Source organism: Hyperolius riggenbachi, chromosome 5 (genome assembly GCF_040937935.1).
Source record: "Hyperolius riggenbachi isolate aHypRig1 chromosome 5, aHypRig1.pri, whole genome shotgun sequence".
Taxonomy (NCBI): domain Eukaryota; kingdom Metazoa; phylum Chordata; class Amphibia; order Anura; family Hyperoliidae; genus Hyperolius; species Hyperolius riggenbachi.
In genome coordinates, this window is record NC_090650.1 from 224,268,766 (window position 1) to 224,293,171 (window position 24,406).

At 41.6% G+C, this 24,406-nt stretch overlaps 1 protein-coding gene across 5 annotated transcripts in view; it reads right to left on the reverse strand.

The window, feature by feature from the left end:
- The window catches only part of CTNNAL1 (catenin alpha like 1), a 285,190-nt gene that overhangs the window by 79,941 nt on the left and 180,843 nt on the right, over window positions 1-24,406 (reverse strand). For all 5 annotated transcript variants that reach the window (XM_068236706.1, XM_068236703.1, XM_068236704.1 and 2 more), the window contains one exon: window positions 5,250-5,336. In XM_068236706.1, the coding sequence (XP_068092807.1) occupies window positions 5,250-5,336 (87 nt within the window). The remainder of the gene's footprint in view (window positions 1-5,249; window positions 5,337-24,406) is intronic.

Genomic DNA, 24,406 nt, shown 5'->3' on the forward strand with positions numbered 1-24,406 from the left:
AAAGGAAAAGGGGGTATCAGCTACTGACTGGGATGAAGTTTGATTCTTGGTTATGGTTTCTCTTTAAATTATATTAGCCTGAAGAAGGCTTTTCATTGGACATGAGCAAAAATGCTTGCATATTTTTCACAAAGGTTCTCGTAAAATGCAAAAACACTTTTCCAGATGGCACAGAGGAGAGGATTTTAAAGCCTTGCATCATGAGTATAAGGAGAAAAATACTACATGGACACATGATGCAAGTGCTGTATTGTGTGCTATTAAGGTTGTGTTCACGTATACTTTTTAAGCACACTGGAACCACATATATATCATACCTCCCAACTTTTTGACATAAAAAGGGGCACCAAGACACACCCCTGCACCATCCCTAATCACACCCCCACCACAACCCTAATCTCTGATCCCAGAAAGAACTCAGAAGCAAAAGACGAAGTTTAAAAAATTCAGACCCCACTGGTCCTCTCTATCATCATTAGTTCTGATTAATTTTAACATTTAAAAATAAGATGTATCAATTTAAATTATGGAAATAAAGTTTATAGTCAGTTAAACACATTTTTCAGCAGAAAAGTACATAGATTTACATAGAGCTGTACATAAGTCCTGTAAGGAGAATACGTGAGGGAGGAAGAGGGGGCGGAGGGGGATTGAGTTCCCAAAGAAGGACTGTCCCTCCACAAAAAGGGACAGTAGAGAGCTATGCACGTATGAATACTTGGAGTGAGAGGTCACCATTAACAGTAGTGAATCTATTCCATCGGATGGTGTGGATTACCCGAGAAGGGGATTTTTGGAGGAAGCTCATGCTTTGTCAGACCTTACTGTATATATTTGGGTCTTGACACCTTTGATAAGACCACTTGTAAACAAGGTTGAGGACTCAAAGCATTATAGAGCAGGGAAGGGTGATATGACTTTGCCTGGACCTGCTCTGGAAATTTACGAAGTTTCCCTTACCCAGGGTCCCAAAATACTAATTCACTTTAAGGCCTCTAACGCAGGAAAGTGATGGCAGTGAATTCACTTTGCTCGTCCCATGCACCAGCCAGGAGTTCGGTAGCACCCTGCAATGGACAGTGAAAGGGCGGCCCTCCTACTTAGTTACATCTCAGTGCAGACTCGCTCAAACACAACAGGTCACAGTTATTTGCCGCCAGGTAACACTGACATGCATGGAGTTACAAACACTGCTATTCGGCTGCAATAAAATTGCAGCTTAAAGGCACTTGTGGCCAGCAGACCCAGACAAGCGCACAGTTCATGCAGCAGTCTGAAGCCTAAGACAGCTGGCATCTGCTAAACAAAAGCACATCTTGGGAGGCTTTGCCTAGGCTAAATAGTAGTAGTCTAGGCAGGGGGGGGGGGACTTGATTTTTTGTTGTGTTTTTATTTTTACAAAAGATATAATCTACAGATGTCCCTCCTATTCACTCTTCAAGCCAGTGAAGCATTTTAGCATCCTCCTCTAAAACTGTTAGTAGATCATTGTTAGGTAAGAAAATGATGCTGTAAGGCTTTTGTGCCTGAAGATCCATACAGGAGAGAAGTACTCTCAAATTCATTTAAAACACTGTAGGCTGTAGCTGCAGATAGAGTGCACTTAGTGTCTTTGCTGTTGGTGTGAGTTTTGTAATTATGATAATTTAATACAAGAATAAAATCTGCCACGTTAGGGATTATTTAAATATCTAATTAGAATGCTATTATGAGCCTGATAAAACTGTGATATAGCAGTAAGTACTCTCTGCTTTACTTTAACACATGGTAAACTTTTCACGCACAAAAACTACCTACAGAGCTGCCATCTAAAATGCCATGGAGTTTAAATATTAATAAACCGTTATGGATCCAGTTGCATGAGATCGGGAGCCTGGATGTCTGTTCTAATTCTGGATTTGTGATTGGTTTCCAGTTAACCTTGGAGTGTTACACTACACTATGCTATGTCTCACCTTACCTGACTTTGGAAAAGTTTAGACAGACCTTTATGTAACCAAACAGCAACAACTGCATCAAAACAGTCTGCCTAGGGATACACACTAAAGTAAAATTAGTGCTAGTAAAAAAGCACACCGAGTCTGCAATGCTCACACACTTAAAGGAAAGGTTAGGCAAAATACCCCCTCCCTACTTACCTGGGGCTTCCTCCAGCCCCTTACAGCCAACATTAGACAACACCCATAAAATTGAGCACCAATATTTTTACTCCAGCTCTAGGGTAAGTACAGAAAGCTATAATTTTTTAGGGAGAAAGTACCCTCACCGAGCTACAACCACAACTCACACTACAAGTGAAGTTTCAAAAAGTACACATTTTATTATTGTTCCAAAAACACGAATATACATTAAAAACAGTTTAAAAAGTTCCCCATACGCTGATTATAATCAGACATCCTGCAAAAATAGGATACACGTAGCGCACAGCTCCCCGCTCCTGGTTACCCTCCTCATCTCATTGGTAAGCCATTTCACTAAGGGCAAGGTCTAATCTCTAGCACTTCCATGCTATTTTTTTTTTTTTGGCACGGTTACTATGGGCGTTTTCACTTTACAGGTTTTTTACCCAGGCATAGTGCATTGATTTATTAATGGTGTGCAGGCACACACCTCTTGAATGAAACAGTTGTTGATATAAATGGCAAACCATTGAGAATTTGATTATGTGTACTGCCATTGATATATAATACTAGGGGTAATTTTTGCAGGTCTGATTATAAATCAGCATTTGGGGAACTTTTTAAACTGTTTTTAATGTATGTTCGTGTTTTTGGAACAATAATAAAATTTGTGCCTTTTGCAACTTCACTTGTAGTGTGATTTGTGGTTGTAGCTCGGTGAGGATACTTTCTCTCTAAAAATTGATAACTTGCAGCCAACATGTCCAACACCCCAGCTCCACTCTCAGCCGCCAGCCCGGGGTCGCCGCCGGTGCAGACCTCAAGGTTGTCCTTTACTGCGCCTGCTCCGCTGTCAATCAAGTCCATGTTGTCCGGAGTGTATTGCACAGGCACAGGACTACGGCACAGTACACCCCGGACAACGTGGACTTGATTGACAGCGGCACTTGTGCAGGTGCAGTAAAAGATGACCTCTGCACCAGCTTTAAGCCTGGTACACATATTCAATTTTGATTGGCCAATCACTGGCCAATTTCACCACCTCCATGTAGCATGTGGGCCAACAGACTTCAAATACTTTGAACAGATTGAGTAGGTAAGCTCCCATACTACATGGAAGCCCAGGGTTCGAATCTCGGCTCTGCCTGTTCAGTAAGCCAGCTCCTATTCAGTAAAAGACCTTTGGCAAGTCTCCCTAACACTGCCTATAGAGCGCGTCCTAGTGGCTGCAGCTCTGGTGCTTTGAGTCCGCCAGGAGAAAAGCGTGATATAAATGTTATTTGTCTTGGAAGTGGGAAAACTGTCCAATCAAATCTGGACTCAAGACAACAAGAGGTCCCCATATGCAAATCCATTTAATAATAATTGGCTAATGCTTCTGGATCATTCTGTTCCTGTCTTAACTCTGTATTCTGCTTTCCTTGTCTAATACTAAATATCCCATCACTTTACTGCAGAGGTCATTTTTAAAGGATGAACCATTCATGTTGTAACAGTCTGTTGCACTGGACAGACAAGGATGGGCCATAACCCTAACTAGGAACAACCAGTGCAAGATGTAATGTGAGGTTTGTCCGACACAAATTCTGTAATGATACTCTAGATTATACAGAATTAAAATTATTATTTTTTTTTTTAAGACCGGTGCAAATAAATGAGGCATCTACACCCCTTCCTTGTGCTGGCTAGAAAAGAAAAGAGTCTGTTCACTTGATTAAACCAAACCCAAGGCTCACAAAAAGAAACTTGTGTTGGAATGGTATGTTGCTCCTCCTCACTGTCATCACTCGAGATTGCTGCACCAATTTAGGAAAAAGCGTCCGAAAACTGCTCCCACACATCAGATCTGGTCAAACACTGTGTGTGAGATGTGTGTGGTATGTGGTACCTGGCATGGGATGCAAATATAACCTTGTATGGGATTTGGGGAAGATGAAAGGATAGTAGATTGGCTTATTGTTTCGTTTTGTTCTCCTGCACAGTAGACCAGGTTAAGCCCCGCACACATGCCAGATGAAACCCAGCGAGGGGGATGATAACGACCGCCTCTGCCGAGACTCCAGCACATGTACGGCCGCACCAGATTCCCACCGACCACTCAACCAGATCTGTCCCGGCGGATCACTTCGGCCGAGCAATGGACGATAGCATTGTTCTCCCCACTTGCCCCCCCAACCACGCAGTGTCAACTTGAAGCAAGAAAAGGAAACTTTTTTTCCTAGTCTAACCTTAAGGCTCCCTGCACACTGCAAATCCATTTTCCGATTCCGATTCCGATTTTCAATTCCGATTTTCCCTGTATACATTCAACAGAAAAACGGATCAAAAAACGCAGCATGCAATAAAGATTAAAAAACTGAATCGGATGTAAAAACCGATTAAAAAGCGGAATCAGAATTGCATGCAGTGTGCAAGAGGCCTAAAACTGATTTTCTCAAAAACTACAATGTCCTTTTGAGAAAGAAAAGATTTTTCCTTGTTCCCACTGTTCTCCTTAGCATTCCCTGAAAATGTGCTGATTCTAGCATGTATGGTGGTGTTGCTATTTAAAAAACTCTAAAATCTGCGGTCAATGCAATTTCTTTAAAAAAAAATTAAAAAAAAGGGTTTGCATAAAATACATATTTTTGGGCAATTATTTTGCCATCCACTCCTCTTCGCCATGCCACTGCCTGGGTTTTGGACACCCTTTAGCCACAATTTCTTTAAAAAATGCATACAGATATTTCCTGAAGATTTTAAATATCTGCCTGTCATTAAAGTCAATGGAGCTCGCAGCGAACATACGTTTCGCCAATTATCACAGTAAAATTTGCGAACGTGAAATAGTGATGTTCACCCATCGCTACATGTCAGTTTATGAAATTGTTATCCATGCTTGTTATGTCTTTAAAGCATCTGTCTGCATCTCCTTCCAGAAACTTCTGATTATAAGACATGCCTGTTAAAGAGACAGATGTGGCTGGAGTTACACTTTAACCTTATAAGTCTAGAGTTCTACAGCACATCTTTAGACCAAAGCATCATTCTGAGGCAACTATCTTCACGTTCGACATGGTAAAAAAAAAAAAAAAATATTTATAGCAGACTAACTTTATTTCACAATGTGGGTAAACAAAGAAAACGTACTTCTCGTTTCAGTTCCGTAATGCACTGACATGTTCTTAGAATAGCCAGTTCCAAATCCTCCATTACATCTTTTGTCTTCTGAGCTTGCTACAAAGAAAGCAAAAAGAGGTGTCAATTCTTAATTAAGAATATACTGCATTCTAGACTTTGTAGGAAATTAAGATGGTAAGCAATACAGTATAACTTAAGTTATATTACAGACCAGGGGCAAAGCACTGATAATACTGTAATATAACTGTTGCAATGTAAATTACAGTAAGGGAGAGCACCATGGCCTTTGAAGCTTAAAGGGCAACTAAAGAAAGTGGGATATGGAGGCTGCCATATTTGGCGTGGTGCCACAGTTCATGTGAAAGCTTCATAAAAATAGCAGTGCATTTCCGCAACAGACTAAGCGTGTAAGCGCCCTTAAAGGGAACCTGAAGCGAGTAAAATTATTTAGAATTAACACATGACGTAGCTGCAAATGAATATTACATACTAACCTCACTGCAAGTTCCTCTCAGAAGCTCACCATTTTCTTCTAACAGTGATCCCTTCCAGTTCTGACTATAATTTGTCAGAACTGAAATATACCAGTTGCTGTCAGTTATATATCAGCAGCAGTCAGTTACAACTGAATGTGCAAGGTAATGTTCATGTTTCCCTATGGCTCATGTGGGCGATATTACAGTTTAACAGTGTGCTGACCAGGAAGCTGTTATGGGGTAATGGCCATTTTTAAAATGGAGGACGGAGACTTCCATTGATCACAGTGGACAAATGGGACGCAGGAGAGGAGAAAGAGATGGAGGAGTAGACTACACAGGAGGTAAGTATGACCTGTGTATGGTAAATTAGACTTTTTATTTTCAGTTCAGGTTCTCTTTAAGGTCGTCATACATCTAGCGAATTGGCAGGCTGATCGACCACCAAGTTGATAATTTCATCGACTCGAGAGAGATTTGTATATGTGTGTGTTCAAGTTTGCACGATAGACAATAATTGACCGTTATCTGGGTGAATTACGTTGATTTGTCGATCAAGCAGGATGAAAGAAAACAGTCGATCATAAAGGAATCTGCTACTGTTGTACTATTTTGGTTGGCCAAAAAAAATGTTTGGGTTAAGAGCATGCAGGCACAGCATTGTTTGGATCGATTATTGAACATGAATTGTATAGGATATTGCTTGTTGCATGTGGGCCACTATTCGATATAGTTGATCACCCAATAAAGTAGCCTAATTCGCTTGATGCAAAATTGCTAGATGTACGGCTACATGTACTCTTTACAATTTCTCTATGTGTAAAAACCCATAATGACCATAGTGTAAAGGAATAAATATGCTTTAGAATACCCCTGACAAAAGTTAATGCTATACGGATCCAGGGACATAGGTTTCCATTACTCTTCTGCAATATATTCCAGTATTTCCATGTAAAGTCAACAACCAGCGTGTACCATGAAACAGAACCAAGAAAAAAAGGGGGGGGGGGGGGGTGTCATGACCTGTTCCTCTTTATCCTCATGCTTTTTTTGCATACAAAGTAAACTATTGAAAAATCTGGGTTTTATAAATTCTAATATATAGCAAATCGTTTTTTGGGGTCCATTTGTGTATTCATTAATAAGATATAACAGAGTAACCAAGCAGCTCGGGTGACCCAAACCACTAGGAATGTATAGGGGGATAAAGTAAACTGAAAAGCCCTCCTACTAATAAGCAATAACTTCCCCAAGCTTTAATAAGATATGAAATTGACTTTTGCAAGTGCCACTTTGTAGCCTTTAGGACCTCATAACGGTCAAAAAAGTAGCCTCAGTAAACCAGCTTAGACTTGGTGCTAGTGCTAGCTCCTCCTACTAGCGTCAAATTACCGAGAACGTCAGGAGATCCTTATCCTATCATGTATTCTGGTGTTCTACGTGACAAGGTTCTTCTGTTGTTCAGGGAGTTACTAGTAAAGAACATAGATCACAGAGAATTATATTTTACACTGAAAACTTCAGTAGCTCACATGCTTCAATGTTTTCTTTTTAAAGTAACACAAAGTGAAGTAGCATACTTCTGGCATATTGAGTGCTACTTTACAAATGTGTCCCTTAATTTTACTACTTTGAAATTAAATTACACTGTTCTGCATTTTATCCTCAAAAACAAATAAAGCTGATCAAAAGAAAAGTGAAAAAAATATATAAACATGAATAATGATCTCTTTAAAAAGAACTGGTTAGTTAAAAACAACATAAAAGATCCATATTAATTTGGTAGTTGCATTAAAATGTTCCTTTTTTTACTACACTGAACAAAATAATGGCAGCTTCAATTCTCTTCTATCAAAGAACATGCAAATTGCAAATCTTATATAAACTCCATTCCAGCCCCCACTTATCAAGCGATCTTCATTTATAGCAGCTGCTCAAATGCACCACAATCACCAAGGGGTGATTTTTTACTGCAAATCCATCCATTTCTTTAGATCAATGCAGAGGTCTTAGAAGTGGAAGCAGCCTTGCAAAAAAAAACTTCTAGTTGTCAATTAATGAGCTGGATAATGAGCTAGATAAAAAAACAAAACATGCCCTCACTAACTTCCTTTGGCCAATACACTATTTAATTGAGCAGTGGAGATCTACATAACACTTAGCACTGGGTCTAGCCTTGCAGAAGAATATATCCTTTTTTGTACACCTGGCTGGTAATGGGTTGGTCCCTTTTCCGTGCAGACTTTGGAAGTCCTCGGGGAGGCAAGTACTACCTAAAACAAGCACATCCATACTGTGCAAGCTTTAGGTTTACCGTACTTTAAATGGCTTTAATGTTTGAATTCGGTTATGAAATAAAATATTAATGTATGCTTTCAACAAGAGGTGCAGCTTTTTTTTTTTTTTTTTTTAATTTTCTCTTTTTTTGTAAGAATTGTTGTAACTTAGTGGTATTGCACAATTTGAGAAGTTGGTGCAGCACACATTCTATAGTCAATTAAAGCTACAGATACATTAGTCGATTACGCCAAAAACGCCAAGCCTATCCATGCCCACCCAATCACAATTACGACACCATACCGCCTTATCCATTTCAACAGAGTTCAGCAAAAATCTAGAGTGTTGATTGAACCACAAGCATTGTACTGCTGGATGCAGACTTATGAAGCCATTAATTCATCACTGCTTCTGCCTCCCCCCCCAATCATGATTTTCCTACATATCCAATAGTCTTGGTCTGGCCAAAACCAACTGAAAGTGAAAATCAGTATATGTGTGCCCAGCTGAAATCCATATCAGAGTACTATGCATGACCCCCTCTTGTTTCCTCCTCATTCCTGTAGATTGTAAGCCCTACAAGGTCAGGGTTCTCTTCTTGCTAGGTACTGTAACTTCTTATACTGTATAGTCTACCACTTCTGTACCATCTACTAAGGTCTGTATTTGTACGTACCCAGGTTTGTTCTCTTACTCAGCACAGCGCCAAAGAAGATGGTGGCACTATGTAAATCGATAATACTGATAATAGAAATATTTGGAATGTTAGCAGCAAACTCCTCAGTCCAAGCAGAACAGAGGTGAAGCTGATTATACTGAATGTGACAGATTGTCCAAAGTGATTATCTTTGTGTGCTTTACTGCTAAGTTCTATGAGGAATGGCACAACCGGAATTCCAGAAGCATGCTGACAAACAGCAACAATATTGCCTTTGTTCTTATAATGCTTAGGCTTGCCATCTAAATCCCTTCTGCTTCTAAAGCTACAAAATACAAGGTTCATTTTTTTATTTCTGAGACGGAAATTGAAACATAACAGAACTAAAACAAATTTTTCCCATACAATTTTCTTTCGCAGCTTTAAAAGGGAACAGCTTATAAAAGATATGTAATGAATATAAAGAAAATTCAACTTGATGCCTTTTTCTGTTCTAGAAAAGCTTTAATCTCTACCGCAGAGCTTCTTTAGTGCTAATAATGAATGCACACCGCTCCTAGGCATTTTATTAGTACAGGTAATCCACTTAAAGTGTACCCGAGGCGGTATTTAAATGTAGGAAAGGGACACAGAGGCATGTTCTCTCGGCCCCCACTGAGCCCTGCCAGCCCTCCGGAATTTGCTGATTTGCAAAAACTCTGCAAATTAATGGGGAAGGAGCGTCCTTTGCAGGAGAGGAATGCCACTTCCCCGCCTATCAGAGCCTTGTCACTGGCTCTCCACTGCCCCCTCCATGCCAATCAGTGCTTTCTCTGCACAGAGCTGCTTCTGCACCATCGTGACCCCAGACCCTAGGGGAAGAAAGGTGTTCTTTTCCCATTCACTTTCACATTGCAACTGTTCCCAGTGTATGAGCTCTTGATGAGGTTTTCCCTCCTATTCCGCTCTCTAGGAGTCTCAGGTACAAACCTGGGTGCCACACTGAGTCAAAAGCCTTTTTAAAGTCCACAAAGCAGGCAAATATTTTCCCCTTTCTTCGTCTGTGTACATGGTGCTTTATAAGGGTGTGCAGGGTGTAGATGTGGTCTGTGGTGCGATGGTTCGGTGCAAATCCTGCTTGAATTTTACTGAAAACATTGTGCTGGGTGAGAAAGGTGAGGATTCTCTTATTCAGGATGCTGTTGAACAGTTTTCCCAGTGTGCTGCTTACACAGATGCCTCTGTAGTTGGCTGGGTCATAGCGATCTCCACTCTTATAAATAGGAGTTATGAGTCCTTCATTCCAGATTTCAGGAAAGTGACCAGAGTACAGGGCCAGATTGAATAGTTTCCATATTGCAGCATGGATTTCTGGGGCGCCAGATATGATCATTTCTGATAGGATTCCGTCTGCCACTAGCTTTTTTGCCTTGCATGAGTTTTATCTTCTCTTTTATTTCCTCCAATGTGAAAGGTGTATTGAGTAGGTTTTTAAAAACTTTCACCTTCTCCTCCAGGTTCTTTAATTTGTTCATTACTTGTGCTTGTTCTGAGCTGAGTTTGTTTATAGGAATATCTCTGTATAGGTCTTTGAAGTATTGTAGCCAGGCTTGGCCATTTTGGATGTGCTGATTAATTTGTTTGGGTTTTTTGCCAATTTGCTTCCAGGTCTCCCAAAAGGAGTTGTCTTGCAGAGATTCTTAAAGCCGTTGGAGTCGACTTTCAATGTGGTTTTGTTTTTTCTTTTTAAGGGTCACCTTATATTTTTATATATTTTTTAAGGGTCACTTTTTTCGCTTCAGTGTTTCTTTAAGTGGTCTTGTCCCTATTAAAAAAGCCACATTTCCTTAATGATGAATTTGTCAAAGTCTTTAGACAGGCATCATCTGCCTACATTGCAGGTATGGTGGGCCTTTCTGAAAACATCACGACTCTCAGCTAGCTTCCCCCTTATTAAAAAAAACAAAAAAAAAACAAAAAAAAAAACAGCTGATTGCAGCTCACTGACATTCTGTTTGTAGATCAATGTGAATCAGGCAAAAAGACGTGCTTCATGGAAACCTGCTCGTCACCAGGTGAAGGTTTTACATTCTTTTCCCAATTAATTCACTCTGGGCCAAATCTCAAAATTCATGAATCTCAGTAATCAGCATTCATAAACTGCATAGTGTGCATAAGAAAGGCTTCATCGCATACATATTCATTGAAAGCAATGATTCCTACTTTACCTTGAAATGACAAGATTAAAAAGATACATAATAAACTGCAAAATGATTTACTCAGCCTTGTTCCCTGTAGATTACTGCGAAGTTGGCTGTAGATGCATAGATTTTAATGTGATCATTTCATACAACTGAAAAGACTGCAAACAAAATGACAAATCTGTTTACTTCATGAGCGCCTCAAAAAGATTCATATTTTCAGGCTTTTCTGTTAATGTGATTACATCTGATTAAAGCAAGCACATTAAATTGATCATTCCACAGATTGTGCTTTGATTTCTTATGTATGTGATCATTTTCAAAGAAGGAAATTTGATTGCATTTAACATGTGGCCAGTATAAAGGAGTTTGATTTTTTTTCCCCAGAGAACTATTTGAGCACCAGTAATGATCGCCTTGCGAAAACTGTCGTTCTTTTGGCTGTGACTTGATTAAAAGGAAATAAATAGGGCATGTTCCATATCTCTCTTAGTTCAGGTGTCCTTTAAAACCACTGAGAGGTTAAGTGAATAACACTGATTATCTGGTTACAATGGTACCAGTCAAGGGGTGGAGTATATTAGGTAGCAAATTAACAATCCATTCTCAACAGGGATGTGTTAGCAAGAAAAATGGGTAAAAAAAATAATAAGGACCTGAGAGACTCTGAGAAGGGCCACATTGTGACAGCTAGACAACTGAGTCAGGCATTCTTCAAGACATCAGGTGTTCCCTATATATAGTGGTTAGTAACTACCAAAAGTGGTCATAAGGACTCATTGACTGATGCACGTGGGGAGAGAAGGACACACGAGTGTCGGAAACTGGACCATGGAGCAAATCGCAATTTTTGGCCTACTAATTCCCCAATTTTCGATCTAATGCGGGACATACACGGCTCGATTTTGCCACTCGATTGAAAACCCGCTCGATTCTGCAGGAGATTCTCTTATCTTCAATGCAGAATTGAGCGGCGAAACGATCGGGAGGGAGAACGGACGTGTCGGAAATTATCTATTGAGCCATCTAAATGGCTCAGAATCGAGCCGTGTATTCCCAGCACAGGTGTGCATCTGTGGCATGTGCATGAAGAAGTCACATCCTTGCAACTTACAGCTGTCAGCCATACTATCTTAGAAAAAAACAACATATAAAAGTAGATAAATACTTGCTCTACTTACATAACATATGTACTGTATTGCACTGTCCACATCTTGATTTTACTGCTTTTTCTATAGTACAAAAAGAGAAAATCCTTAGGATTTTCCATGTTTACTCTATCTTGAAGCCAATCCTGACAATTTCCTCCTTTACTCTGTGCATCAGTGCCCGCCCTCCTCCCAGTCTTCAGACACTCCCACCCAGCTATTCAGTAGAAAGTGCATTGTCTCAGCATGAGAAATATGGGCCAGAGAGGAACAGTGGTGTCGGAGGGGAAAAAAGGAGGGAAAAAGGCTTCAGCCAATCAGGCTGCATTAGTTATGTCTGTGGGGAAAGTAAATAAGAAAAAAAGAAAACCCAGCATGCCCTGCAACTTCCTTTGTGTGGCAGATGTGCCAAATAAGAAAAGCAAGAGTGATTTTTAACTTTTAGATTGCCTAGTTAGCATCCTTATTACTTGTTTACCAGATATAAATAACGGATTTTTGATTTTATGCCTGACAGTTACACTAAAGAGCTAAAAAGTAACTGTATTGAACATAACAATGAATAAAATTGCTTATTTTTAAAATATTAATTTATAGATTTAGTCATGGTTTCAAATTGTAAAATCTCTCCTCTTCCTGATTTACATTCTGAAATATATTACTGGTGGTGCCATCTTTAGTTCTGCCAGGTGATCTGTACAGAATGTTTGTTACTGAGAGTTCTATGCACAGAGGGAAATATTGCTTGCTTGGCGGTTGGAAAAAGGTAGTAATTCTCACAATGCAATGAGGTTCACAGAGAGCAAACAGTCAGGACCATGATATCACAAGTGGTGACATCTTTAGTCCTGTCACCTGTAGCTATGTGAAATGTTTGTTTTTGAGAACTTTGAAGCCAGTACAAAAGATACCCGGTCTCCCAGAATGCTCTGAAACTCATAGCTAATAAGCCAATGCTAAGCATCACTTGGGGCTACATACCAATATAAAGCAATATATAGATATAATAAAATTACCATAAAAGTGGCCATATTGAATAATTGTGCCTGTTTAATGTACTGGCTGATACGTGTATAAATAGGCTGTACATCATTGTGTATTTATATAAAGCTGGCATCTTCCGAAGCATTAACTGTACCTCACAGAAGCTCACAATCTAATCCCTACCATGGCCATAATTTATGGCCCTATCACAGATTAAGGCCAATTATGGTTATTATTGTGGTGCCAGAGTATAATAAAGTAGTATAAATGGTGGTATGTATATAGTATATATGCATGTATGAAAACAAGTCCAATAATAGATAGTGATATCACCCATGTTTGTTTCCCTTTTGTGTATATAGATGTTTAAATTGCCTATGTGTCATCATTCACCAGTCTGTAAGTATATACTAGCATATATATATATATATATATATATATATATATATATACACACACACACACACACACACACGAGTATATAAGGAACATTTATTAAGTATAGTAGTAACAAGTATGTTGTAGTATATTTGTAACACATTAATGTATATGCAACCCTGCAGAGAAGACGACTCCGCATCTGGATATGTCATGGTTTTCATGCCAAAAGGTGATTTCAAAAACCTCATTCATAAAATACCAAAAAGGTGATTTCAAAAACATTATATTCATAAAATACCAAAAGTAACATTTGCCCATTTGCCAGGTAAAACAAAACTTAACTTTCCAAACAAAGTTGCTATCCAAACAGTCAAACCTTCTTTTGAGTGCTTTATACAAACCAAAGATCTGCAGCATAAGTGGGGGTGTACAGGTCATGCTACTGAACTAGCACATTAGGAACACATCAACAAGCAAAGGGCAAGCATTGCAATAGGTATGATTCCCAACAATTTATTACATTCAAATCTGTGCATATGTTACAGCTGTGACTTTGCTAGGCTGCTTTTCTACAAAAGTCTGCAGAACTCCTATGCACACTTATTCTACTCTATTTTCCAAGTACAAATTAATCTTATATTTAAGCAGCATACCTTAAAGTGTCAATATTCACCAGCCAGTGCTTTATAAAGGCCAACATATTGCTGAGTACAGTTGAATGTAGGTAGGTAAATCCACTTTGATTCAACCAGACATTTATATAAAACCTCCAAGGATTCATTATTTAATTACAGCTGTCCACTGAAATATTCATGATGTGATCTCCTCAGTAGATAGAAGCAGCTCCTATTTTATATTCAGGTTACAACAAACCTGTCAGTACAACAGCAAGGCCAATAAAAACATGTCATGCGCTGTAAATGAACTTTGTACATTTTTCTACAAGAATATCTACTGTAAGCTACAATTCAGAGTCTAAAGTTAACCTTGCAGCTTTATAGAACGAAAAGGTAAATCATGAGAAAAGATACCACCAACAGCAATATTATCAAAAATAACAAGGTTTTAAAGGGACTCCGAGCAGAAACTATGGAAAGATGCATATCATTTTAAAGCTCTCTTTCTCCTCTTTCCAATGATATATAAATTGCCGCAGCCGCGATTTCGATCGCGAAAATAGAGAAAACTAAAAGGCGTAGGGAGACGATTTAGGGGTCGTCAGAAAGAGGAGAAAGAGAGCTTTAAAATGATATCCATCTTTCCATAGTTACATTGTATTACACAGGGCGACTTTTTCCTAAAGTCAGCAGCTCCATTCTGCTGAGTTCCACTTAAAGGAAACCTTTAAAGTTCAAGTAATGATTAACACAGAATAAATAATCTGTGGGTAAAGTGTTTGTTGCCTTTGGAGTTTGTCTGTTTTGCTTAACCACTTGCCGATCGCCTACTTCATATTGGCGGCGGCAAAGTGGCAGCCCCAGGACCACGTAACGCAGAATGGCGTCGGGTCCTGGGGGAGGGGATTGCGGGCGATCGCGCGCGCAGATTGCGCGCGCATCGCCGGCATTAGGCTCCGCCCACATGTGACGTCAACCCGCCGGCCAATCAGCAGCGCCGGCGGGTTGCAACTTTTTGAAATGGCCAATTGAAAGTGTATAATACGCTTTGTTAGGTAAACAAAGCGTATTATACACGCTGCCTCCTCCCTGGTGGTCACAGCGCTCGATCGACCACCAGAGAGGAAGGCAGCACTGTGAGTCCAAATGCCAGCACACTGATCCTGCCCCCCCTGCACACTAATCGCCCACAGCACCCATCAGATCCCCCCCTGCCCACCCCCTGACAGCACTGTTTGCACCCAATCACCCCCCTAATCACCTATCAATCACCCTCTGTCACTAACTGTCAACGCTATCTTTTAGATCAGGTCCTAAACTTCCCCCTGGGGGCGCCTGATCACCCCCCCCACACCCTCAGATCCTCCCCAGACCCCCCCCCCAGACCTCCCCCCCCCCTGTACTGTATACAGCTATTCTCTGTAATCACCTGTCAATCACCTGTCAATCACCCATCGATCACCCCCTGTCATCACCTGTCACTGCCACCCATCAGATTAGACCCTAACCTGCCCTTTGCGGGCATCTGATCACCCACCCACACGCTCAGATCGCCCACAGGCCCACCCTCATAACACCTACCAAGTGCATTGTTTACATCTTTTCTCTCCTCTAAACACCTACTGATCACCCATCAATCACCCATCAATCACCCCCTGTCACTGCTACCCATCAGATCAGTCCCTAGTCTGCCCCTTTTGGGCACCCAATCACCCGCCCACCCCCTCAGATTGCCCTGAGACCCCCTCTGATCAACTTGCCAGTGCATTGCTTGCATATATTCTACCCTGTAATTACCTTCTGATCACCTATCAATCACCCCGTCACCCCCTGTGTCACTGCTACCCATCAGATTAGACCCTAATCTGCCCCTTGCGGGCACCCAATCACCCACCCGAACCCTCAGATCGCCCACAGACCCCCCGCCAGTGCATTGCTTGCTTATTTTCTCCTCTGTAATTACCTACCGATCACCTATCAATCACCCCGTCACCACCTGTCACTGCAGGCTCCTGATCACCCTCCCCCCTGCCCTTATATCTCCCTCTGATCACTCCACCCTGCCCTAGATCACCCCCCTGCCATTGTGTATATCTAATCTCCTGTCTGTAACGCTTGATTGTGCTTTGATTGGCTCCAATTGTCTCAATTGCCCTGTGACTGACTTAGATTGTCCCGTGATTGGTTTTTGATTGTCCTGTGATTGGCTTCGATTGTCCTGTGATTGGCTTCGATTGTCCCGTGATTGGCTTCGATTGTCCCGTGATTGGCTTCGATTGTCCCGTGATTGGCTTCGATTGTCCCGTGATTGGCTTCGATTGTCCCGTGATTGGCTTCGATTGTCCCGTGATTGGCTTCGATTGTCCCGTGATTGGTTTTCGATTGTCCCGTGATTGGTTTTCGATTGTATTGTGATTGGCTTCGATTGCCCCGCGATTGGCTTTGATTGCACTGACTGGCTGTGATTGCCCTCTAATCACTCTTATTGGCTCTAATTGTGTTGTAATTGCCTTGATTGCCCTCTGATTGTCTGTGATTGTTTGATTGCCCCCATTGCTGTCTGATTGCCCCCTGATTCCCCCCCCCCCCCCTTCCCGGTCACTATCCTAGTGATCTAAAAATAGTGTTTTTAGTATCACTAGTGTTAACAGTTAGGCCAGTTAGCTAGGCCCCTGTGTTAGTGTCAGTTAGCGCTCAGCCCACCGCACCACAGTCACTAATTAGTCGCTGATTAGCGTCATCACTGTCGCTAATCAGCATTGGTACTATATAGTATCTGTAAGTGATCATTACTGATCGCACACAGATCTATATTGGGGTCATTAGGATCCACTAAAAACGCAGTGTTTGCCGATCAGGCCTGATCGTTCGCCTGCACTTGCGTTCAGCCTGCCCCACCGCAGTGACAGAATTTTTTTTCTGATCACTGCAAAAAACACTGTACAATAGCTGTGGCACTGTAAAGATCAGTTTTGATTTTTTTTTTTCCAAAACTCAGTGACCACAGCTTTCTGCTCCGCAAGTACTCCCTTTTGCTAGGTAGGTGCTCTTTTTCCTGGGTAGTCTCAGAGGAATACCCCCTAAATTTAGCAGCCCACCATGGCAAGAAAGAGGTATTCCGATGATGAGGTTCTCAGGTACATGGCCCAGTCGGATGAGGACGATTGGGACATCTCATCCGACGAATCTTCTGGGTTAGAGTACGAACCTGTGGACAGCAGTGGCTCGCTGACCGATAGCGATAACGAGGTTGAGGTCCCGGCTAGAGCCAGGCGTACCACACCCCATGTCACTGGACCGCAGGTGGCGCAGGATCTGCCTCAAGGGCAGCAGAGTGGTGCTAGTGCTGGTCTGAGGTTTCATGGTGAGGCATACACCAGCAGCGCAGCATCTCCTGGACCTGGCACCAGTACTTCCGTAGACCCTGGTGAAGTGGTGAGCACCAGAAGGGAAGTTGAAACTGGTTCGGTGGCACGTGCATTAAGACCCGAGTCGCAGCCACCAAGAAAACGGGCCCGTACTACCCATAGTCTTCCAGAGGTGCTGGCAAATCCCAATTGGCAATCCCCTGGTTCCGCCGCACCCGTACTGCCCCCTTTCACCGCCCAGTCTGGAGTCCAGGTGGAGACAGATAATCTAGTAACGGCCCTAGACTTTTTTCATCTGTTCTTCACCGAGGATCTCTACGACTTAATTGTGGCTGAGACCAACCGTTATGCCACACAATACATCACCGACAACCCGGATAAGTACTATTCCCAGGCTTACCGGTGGAAACCACTCCAAGTTTCCGAACTTAAAACTTTTTTGGGCCTTCTCCTTAACATGGGTCTAGTCAAATTGAATGTATTGCGGTTTTATTGGTCTACGCGCCCAATATATCACCTGCCCATGTTCTCTGCTATCATGTCCAGGACACGGTTTGAGATGATCCTGCCCTTCCTGCACTTCAATGACAACACAACCTGTCATCGGAGTGACCACCCTGCTTATGACCGGCTCCACAAAATTCGGCCCCTCATAGACCACATGTCATCAAAATTTGCAGATGCTTATACCCCTGAACAGCACATTTGTGTAGACGAGTCCCTCATACATTTTACCGGGCGCCTTGGCATCAAACAGTACATCCCAAGCAAGCGCGCCCGGTATGGGGTGAAACTGTATAAGCTCTGTGAAAGGGCCACAGGCTATACTTATGGTTTTAGGGTCTATGAGGGAAAAGACTCAAAATTGGAGCCGGTCGGATGCCCTGACTACCTGGGGAGCAGTGGCAAGATTGTGTGGGACTTGGTGTCACCTTTGTTCCAGGAGGGGTACCATCTTTATGTGGACAACTTCTACACAAGTGTGGCCCTCTATCAGCATTTAAAGATAGAAGGGATCCGCTGCTGTGGCACCGTGCGGCCTAGTCGCCGGGGCTTCCCCCAACGGCTCGTTAGTACCCGGCTTGCACGGGGGGAGAGGGCTGCCTTGTGTACAGATGACCTGCTCGCGGTGAAATGGAAGGACAAGAGGGACGTTTACCTTCTGTCCACCATTCACACAGACACGACAGTCCAAATTCAACGGGCAACTGAGGTCACTGAAAAACCCCTCGCCGTCCACGACTATAATGCTTACATGGGAGGGGTGGACTTCAATGACCAGATGTTAGGGCCCTATTTAGTTTCCCGCAAAACCAGACGCTGGTATAAAAAAGTGTCTGTTTATCTAATTCAATTGGGTATTTACAACAGCTTTGTTCTCTACAGTAAGGCTGGGAGAACTGGAGCGTTCCTTAAATTCCAGGAAGACATCGTTATGGAACTCCTGTATCCAGGAGGTGCCGTGGCCCAACCCCAAAATGCAGTTAGCCGGCTGCATGAAAGGCACTACGCCTTTCCCATTCCGTGTGGCCCAAATCAACGCACCCCAAGAAAACGTTGTCGTGTCTGCAGCAGGGCTGGAACAAGGCGTGACACCTCTGTTTACTGTCCCATGTGTCCTGACCAGCCTGGTCTATGCCTAGGGGAGTGTTTCCAGAGGTATCATGAGCAGATACACTTTTAGAGAGCAGGGAACTCCAAACATAGCAGTAGGCACACAAGGGTCTCTGTGCTATTTCACACTGGCGTGATGCGTTAGGGAAAATTGCCTAGCGAAAGTCACACTTTGCGGTCCCCCCCCCTACGCCGGAAGTGCTTGACTTAACGCTAGTGCATGCCTACGTTACTGGGTGGCTTCTGTGGCAATTTGGGTCGGCCCGGAAGTCATGTTAGTCTACGGCGACGCAGTTACTTACTAGGCCGAATGCGATTACTGTCGAATGCTACTCTAGCGGTATTCTCTGAAGGTCTGTTTGGGGCGATGCGGTGCGTGCGACCCACCGGATACGCCAATATGCAGTGTGAACCCAGACATCAGGTTTCCAGAGACCCTAATACACAGTGCTGCCAGAAACCTCTCCTTTCACTTGGGACAAAGTGCATAATGTACTTCGCCACATCTCTGTGCGATTTGCACTTTGCATATTGTCCCATGGGGGACGAGAGGTTTGTCCTCAGAAAGGTAAGAAAAAAAACAAATAAAAAAAACAGGTAAGCAAAAAAGTTAATGTTTGGTTCCCAATGTTAATGTTTGGGTTAAAAATGTTCATTAAAGTTTATAAAAGTTGATGTTAATGAAGTTATTGCTTTGCTGCTTGCTTGTTTTTTTTTGTGTGTGTTTTTCTCTCTTTTTTCCATCCTTTACCCTTCCAGGTGGACCGACCGACCGACCAACCAGCTGCAGCACTGATGGTGCATCCTGACAGAAGCATTGTGTGTCTGTCAGATTACACACAAGTCGGTGCATGCAGCGCTGCAGGACGAGATTTCTCCTCTGCAGTAAAAAAGATACGTTTGCCGAGGCATATGAGCTGAGGGGTGGTGTTGGAGCTCCTATGCTTTGGCAAGCACTTTGTATCAAAAAAGAACTCTGGCAATGATTTGTTCATCCACATCGATCGGTGTGAATGGATAAATCGGCTTTGCCAGGGCATACGAGCTGAGTGGGTGGACGTTTTTGGGTGGCAGCTCCTATGTCCTGGCAGACGCCTTCCCCTCTTTTTTTTTCACATTTTTTTGGCAGATATTTTTTCATCCACATTGATTGATTGATTGACTGTCATTTTTCCTTTCAGCCCAGAGTGCAGTACCTGTATGCCCAAAATAAGGAGTATAGCAGAAACTCCTAATACTGGCCATACATGTAATGATTGCAGAGACCCTAAAATGCCAGGACAGACCCCACAAATGATGCCATTTTGGAAAGAGGACACCCCAAAGTATTACGTGAGGTGCATGGTGAGTTCATAGAATATTTTATTTTTTGTCACAAGTTAGCAGAAATTGTTGTATGCTTTTTTTCACAAAATGTCATTTTCCGCTCACTTATGACAAAAAATTTTTTTTTCTATGAACTCACCATGCCCCTCATGGAATACCTTGGGGTGTCTTCTTTCCAAAATGGGGTCATTTGTGGGCTTTGTTCACGGTCCTGGCATGTGGGGGGGTTGCTAAATTGTGAGCACCCCTGTAAAGCCTAAAGGTGCTCATTGGACTTTGGGCCCCTTTGCGCAACTAGGCTGCTAAAAAAGTGTCACACATGAGGTATCGCTGTACTCAGGAGAAGTAGTATAATGTGTTTTGGGGTGTATTTTTACACATACCCATGCTGGGTGGGAGAAATATCTCTGTAAATCACAATTTTTTAATTTTTTTACACACAATTGTCCATTTACAGAGATATTTCTCCCACCCAGCATGGGTATGTGTAGAAATACACCGCAAAACAAATTATACTACTTCTCCTGAGTACGGGGATACCTCATGTGTGGCACTTTTTTGCACCTTAACTGCGCTAAGGGGCCCAAAGTCCAATGAGTACCTTTAAGATTTCACAGGTCATTTTGCGACATTTGGTTTCAAGACTACTCCTCACGGTTTAGGGCCCCTAAAATCCCAGGGCAGTATAGGAACCCCATTTTAGAAAGGAGACACCCCAAGGTATTTAGTTAGGAGTATGGTGAGTTCATAGAAGATTTTATTTTTTGTCACAAGTTAGCGGAAAATGACACTTTGTGAAAAAAAAACAATTAAAATCAATTTCCGCTAACTTGTGACAAAAAAATAAAATCCCCTATGAACTCACCATACTCCTAACGGAATACCTTTGGGTGTCTTCTTTCTAAAATGGGGTCACTCGTGGGGTTCCTATACTGCCCTGGGATTTTAGGGGCCCTAAACCGTGAGGAGTAGTCTTGAAACCAAATGTCGTAAAATGACCTGTGAAATCCTAAAGGTACTCATTGGACTTTGGGCCCCTTAGCGCAGTTGGGGTGCAAAAAAGTGCCACACATGTGGTATCGCCGTACTCAGGAGAAGTAGTATGATGTGTTTCGGGGTGTATTTTTACACATACCCATGCTGAGTGGGAGAAATATCTCTGTAAATGGACAATTGTGTGTAAAAAAATCAAAAAATTGTGATTTACAGAGATATTTCTCCCACCCAGCATGGGTATGTGTAAAAATACACCCCAAAACACATTATACTACTTCTCCTGAGTACGGCGATACCACATGTGTGGCACTTTTTTGCAGCCTAACTGTGCTAAGGGGCCCTAAGTGCAATGAGCACCTTTAGACTTTACAGGGGTGCTTACAATTTAGCACCCCCCAAAATGCCAGGACAGTAAACACACCCCATAAATGACCCCATTTTGGAAAGTAGACACTTCAAGGTATTCAGAGAGGAGCATAGTGAGTCCGTGGCAGATTTCATTTTTTTTTGTCGCAAGTTAGAAGAAATGGAATTTTTTTTTTTCCTTTTTTTTTGTCACAAAATGTCATTTTCCGCTAACTTGTGACAAAAAATAAAATCTTCTATGAACTCACCATGCCTCTCAGTGAATACTTTGGGATGTCTTCTTTCCAAAATGGGGTCATTTGGGGGATATTTATACTATCCTGGAATTTTAGCACCTCATAAAACATGACAGGTGCTCGGAAAAGTCGGAGATGCTTCAAAATGGCAAAATTCACTTTTTGCACCATAGTTTGTAAACGCTATAACTTTTACCCAAACCAATAAATATACACTGAATGGGTTTTTTTTTATCAAAAACATGTTTGTCCATATTTTTCGCGCTGCATGTATACAGAAATTTTACTTTATTTGAAAAATGTCAGCACAGAAAGTTAAAAAAATCATTTTTTTGCCAAAATTCATGTCTTTTTTGATGAATATAATAAAAAGTAAAAATCACAGGAGCAATCAAATAGCACCAAAAGAAAGCTATATTAGAGAGAAGAAAAGGAGGTAAAATTCATTTAGGTGGTAGGTTGTATGACCGAGCAATAAACCGTGAAAGCTGCAGTGGTCTGAATGGAAAAAAAGGCTCTGGTCCTTAAGGGGTTTTATGACTGCAGTCCTTAAGTGGTTAATACACCCATATATACAGTATGTACCGATACAGTTTGTGAAAAGCTATGGTAGCTTCTTAGAGACCAATTATCTGAACTTTTCTCCTCATCTTAAACTCCCTTTTCTCTTCTCTCTGCTTATTGTTCAGCTCAAATAACTGCCCCTCAGATAAGCCTAGCTACTGGATAGAAGCTGAGGCCTTATGCTGGGAATACACCATGAGTTTTTTCAGCATATACTGTACATGGCTCAATAGATAATTTTTCTGCTCAATTTTATCATAGACGTTAATTGAAATCACTAAGAAAAACTATTTAAAAAAATCAATCGGAGAGTAAATCTAACAAAAAAACGAATTGTGTATTACCAGCATAAGGAATCTGCACTATGCTGGTATGCATAAAATGATCTGACTTATCAGAAGAAAACATTCATTTCATCATAAACACTATTTAGGTTTGCCTGCAGTCCAGCTATTCTACAACACCTTGAGGTTTGTATTCAGTATTGCTTTAAATCTATACTTGGCTGTCCTAGTGTGAACATGAAGCGACCATACAAAACTGATCAGCCAATGAATTCAGCACAAGAAATGCACAGTCATTCATCAGAACACCTGTTTCTTCAGTCTGATGTGATTATGTTGTAGGTTAATTATTTTTAGAAAAGTACAGGTTATTCAAAACAAAAATTGTGCAAAAATTATTTCAGCCAGTAGTAGATAAAAATTAAAGACTAGATCAGTTTATTACAAGGTGGTCAGAAATGCTGACAAACAGCTGTCCATGTACCAGTAAGACAAGGTTTTTACCATTATTAATGTTCTTGTAATGAGATGGAACAAATTATTGAGGTCTGGAATCAGTGAATACTAGCTAACAGACTGGCCTTAAATCTTCAAACTCTATTGAGATTGTTACATTCCCCATATTTGCCTGCATTCTTCTCTCTTTTGTTATGGTGAATGCACATTACGATGATGAGTTTGCAATCTGCTAGTAAAATGTTACAGACCATAACTTGTTTCACGCTAGCAACCAAATCGCTTTCATATGCTAATAGAATCAGTCACCCTTGATTAAAGTCCGGATGAGATTTCTGCACTGCAATGCTAAACTATCAAAACAAAAGTAAACTGCTACAGCAATGTCAGGACAATGGAGCAAAGTTTTATACTCTTCTTTTAAAATCTCTTATCAAAGTCTGACAGCACTTTAATGTTATCTGAACCAAAAGCCTTGAGTATCAATGCCACTACACTCCATAATAAATTACACTGATCTGCATCAATATTTAAATACAAAATATAAAAAAATGAAATCCGTAAACAATACATTTCTGGACAGTAAGCTTTTTTTTATTACACATTGCTGAGCGCAAAATAAATCTTAAAAAATGGTCTTGATTTGAAAGAGACATGAAACAGAGATTCCACGTAAAAGTAAATGAACATATGCTATCCAGGAAATAAAATGTTGTACTTGCCCTAGATCACTGGAGTTTCTCAGCATAATAATAGCATGTGCTCATTTATCGAAGATAGGATTTGTCAAGTTCCCCTACTGTCAACAACATCTCCAGTGTATATCAATGCTTCTCCAAAATGTCTTTGTGCTTTAACTTCCTTAGTGGTAACTAAGGAGGTTAAAGCTGGAAAAGCTGGAGGTTTAAGTTGGAAATCCGCAGCTCAGAGCGGTAACCCCAAGCCTGACTCGTGGTGACTGCCGCAAGGTTACTGCAGAGTATAGTGTGCAGCCAACATTCCAACTCACCAACCCATGGATCCACACATCGGCTGCCATTCTTTTTCCTGTCCACGGAGGCTCTGCATCCCCCTGGTGAGATCGCCATCTGTCATCATGACAGCCAGAGATCTCACTATAGGGTTACAGCACCAATGGGAGGAGGAGGGAAAACTGCAGCACTGAATCCCAGGGAGGTGAGTAAGTGCAGGGGACTTCTGCAGACTCTAGCAAATCGCACTGCTTTTAAGACCCT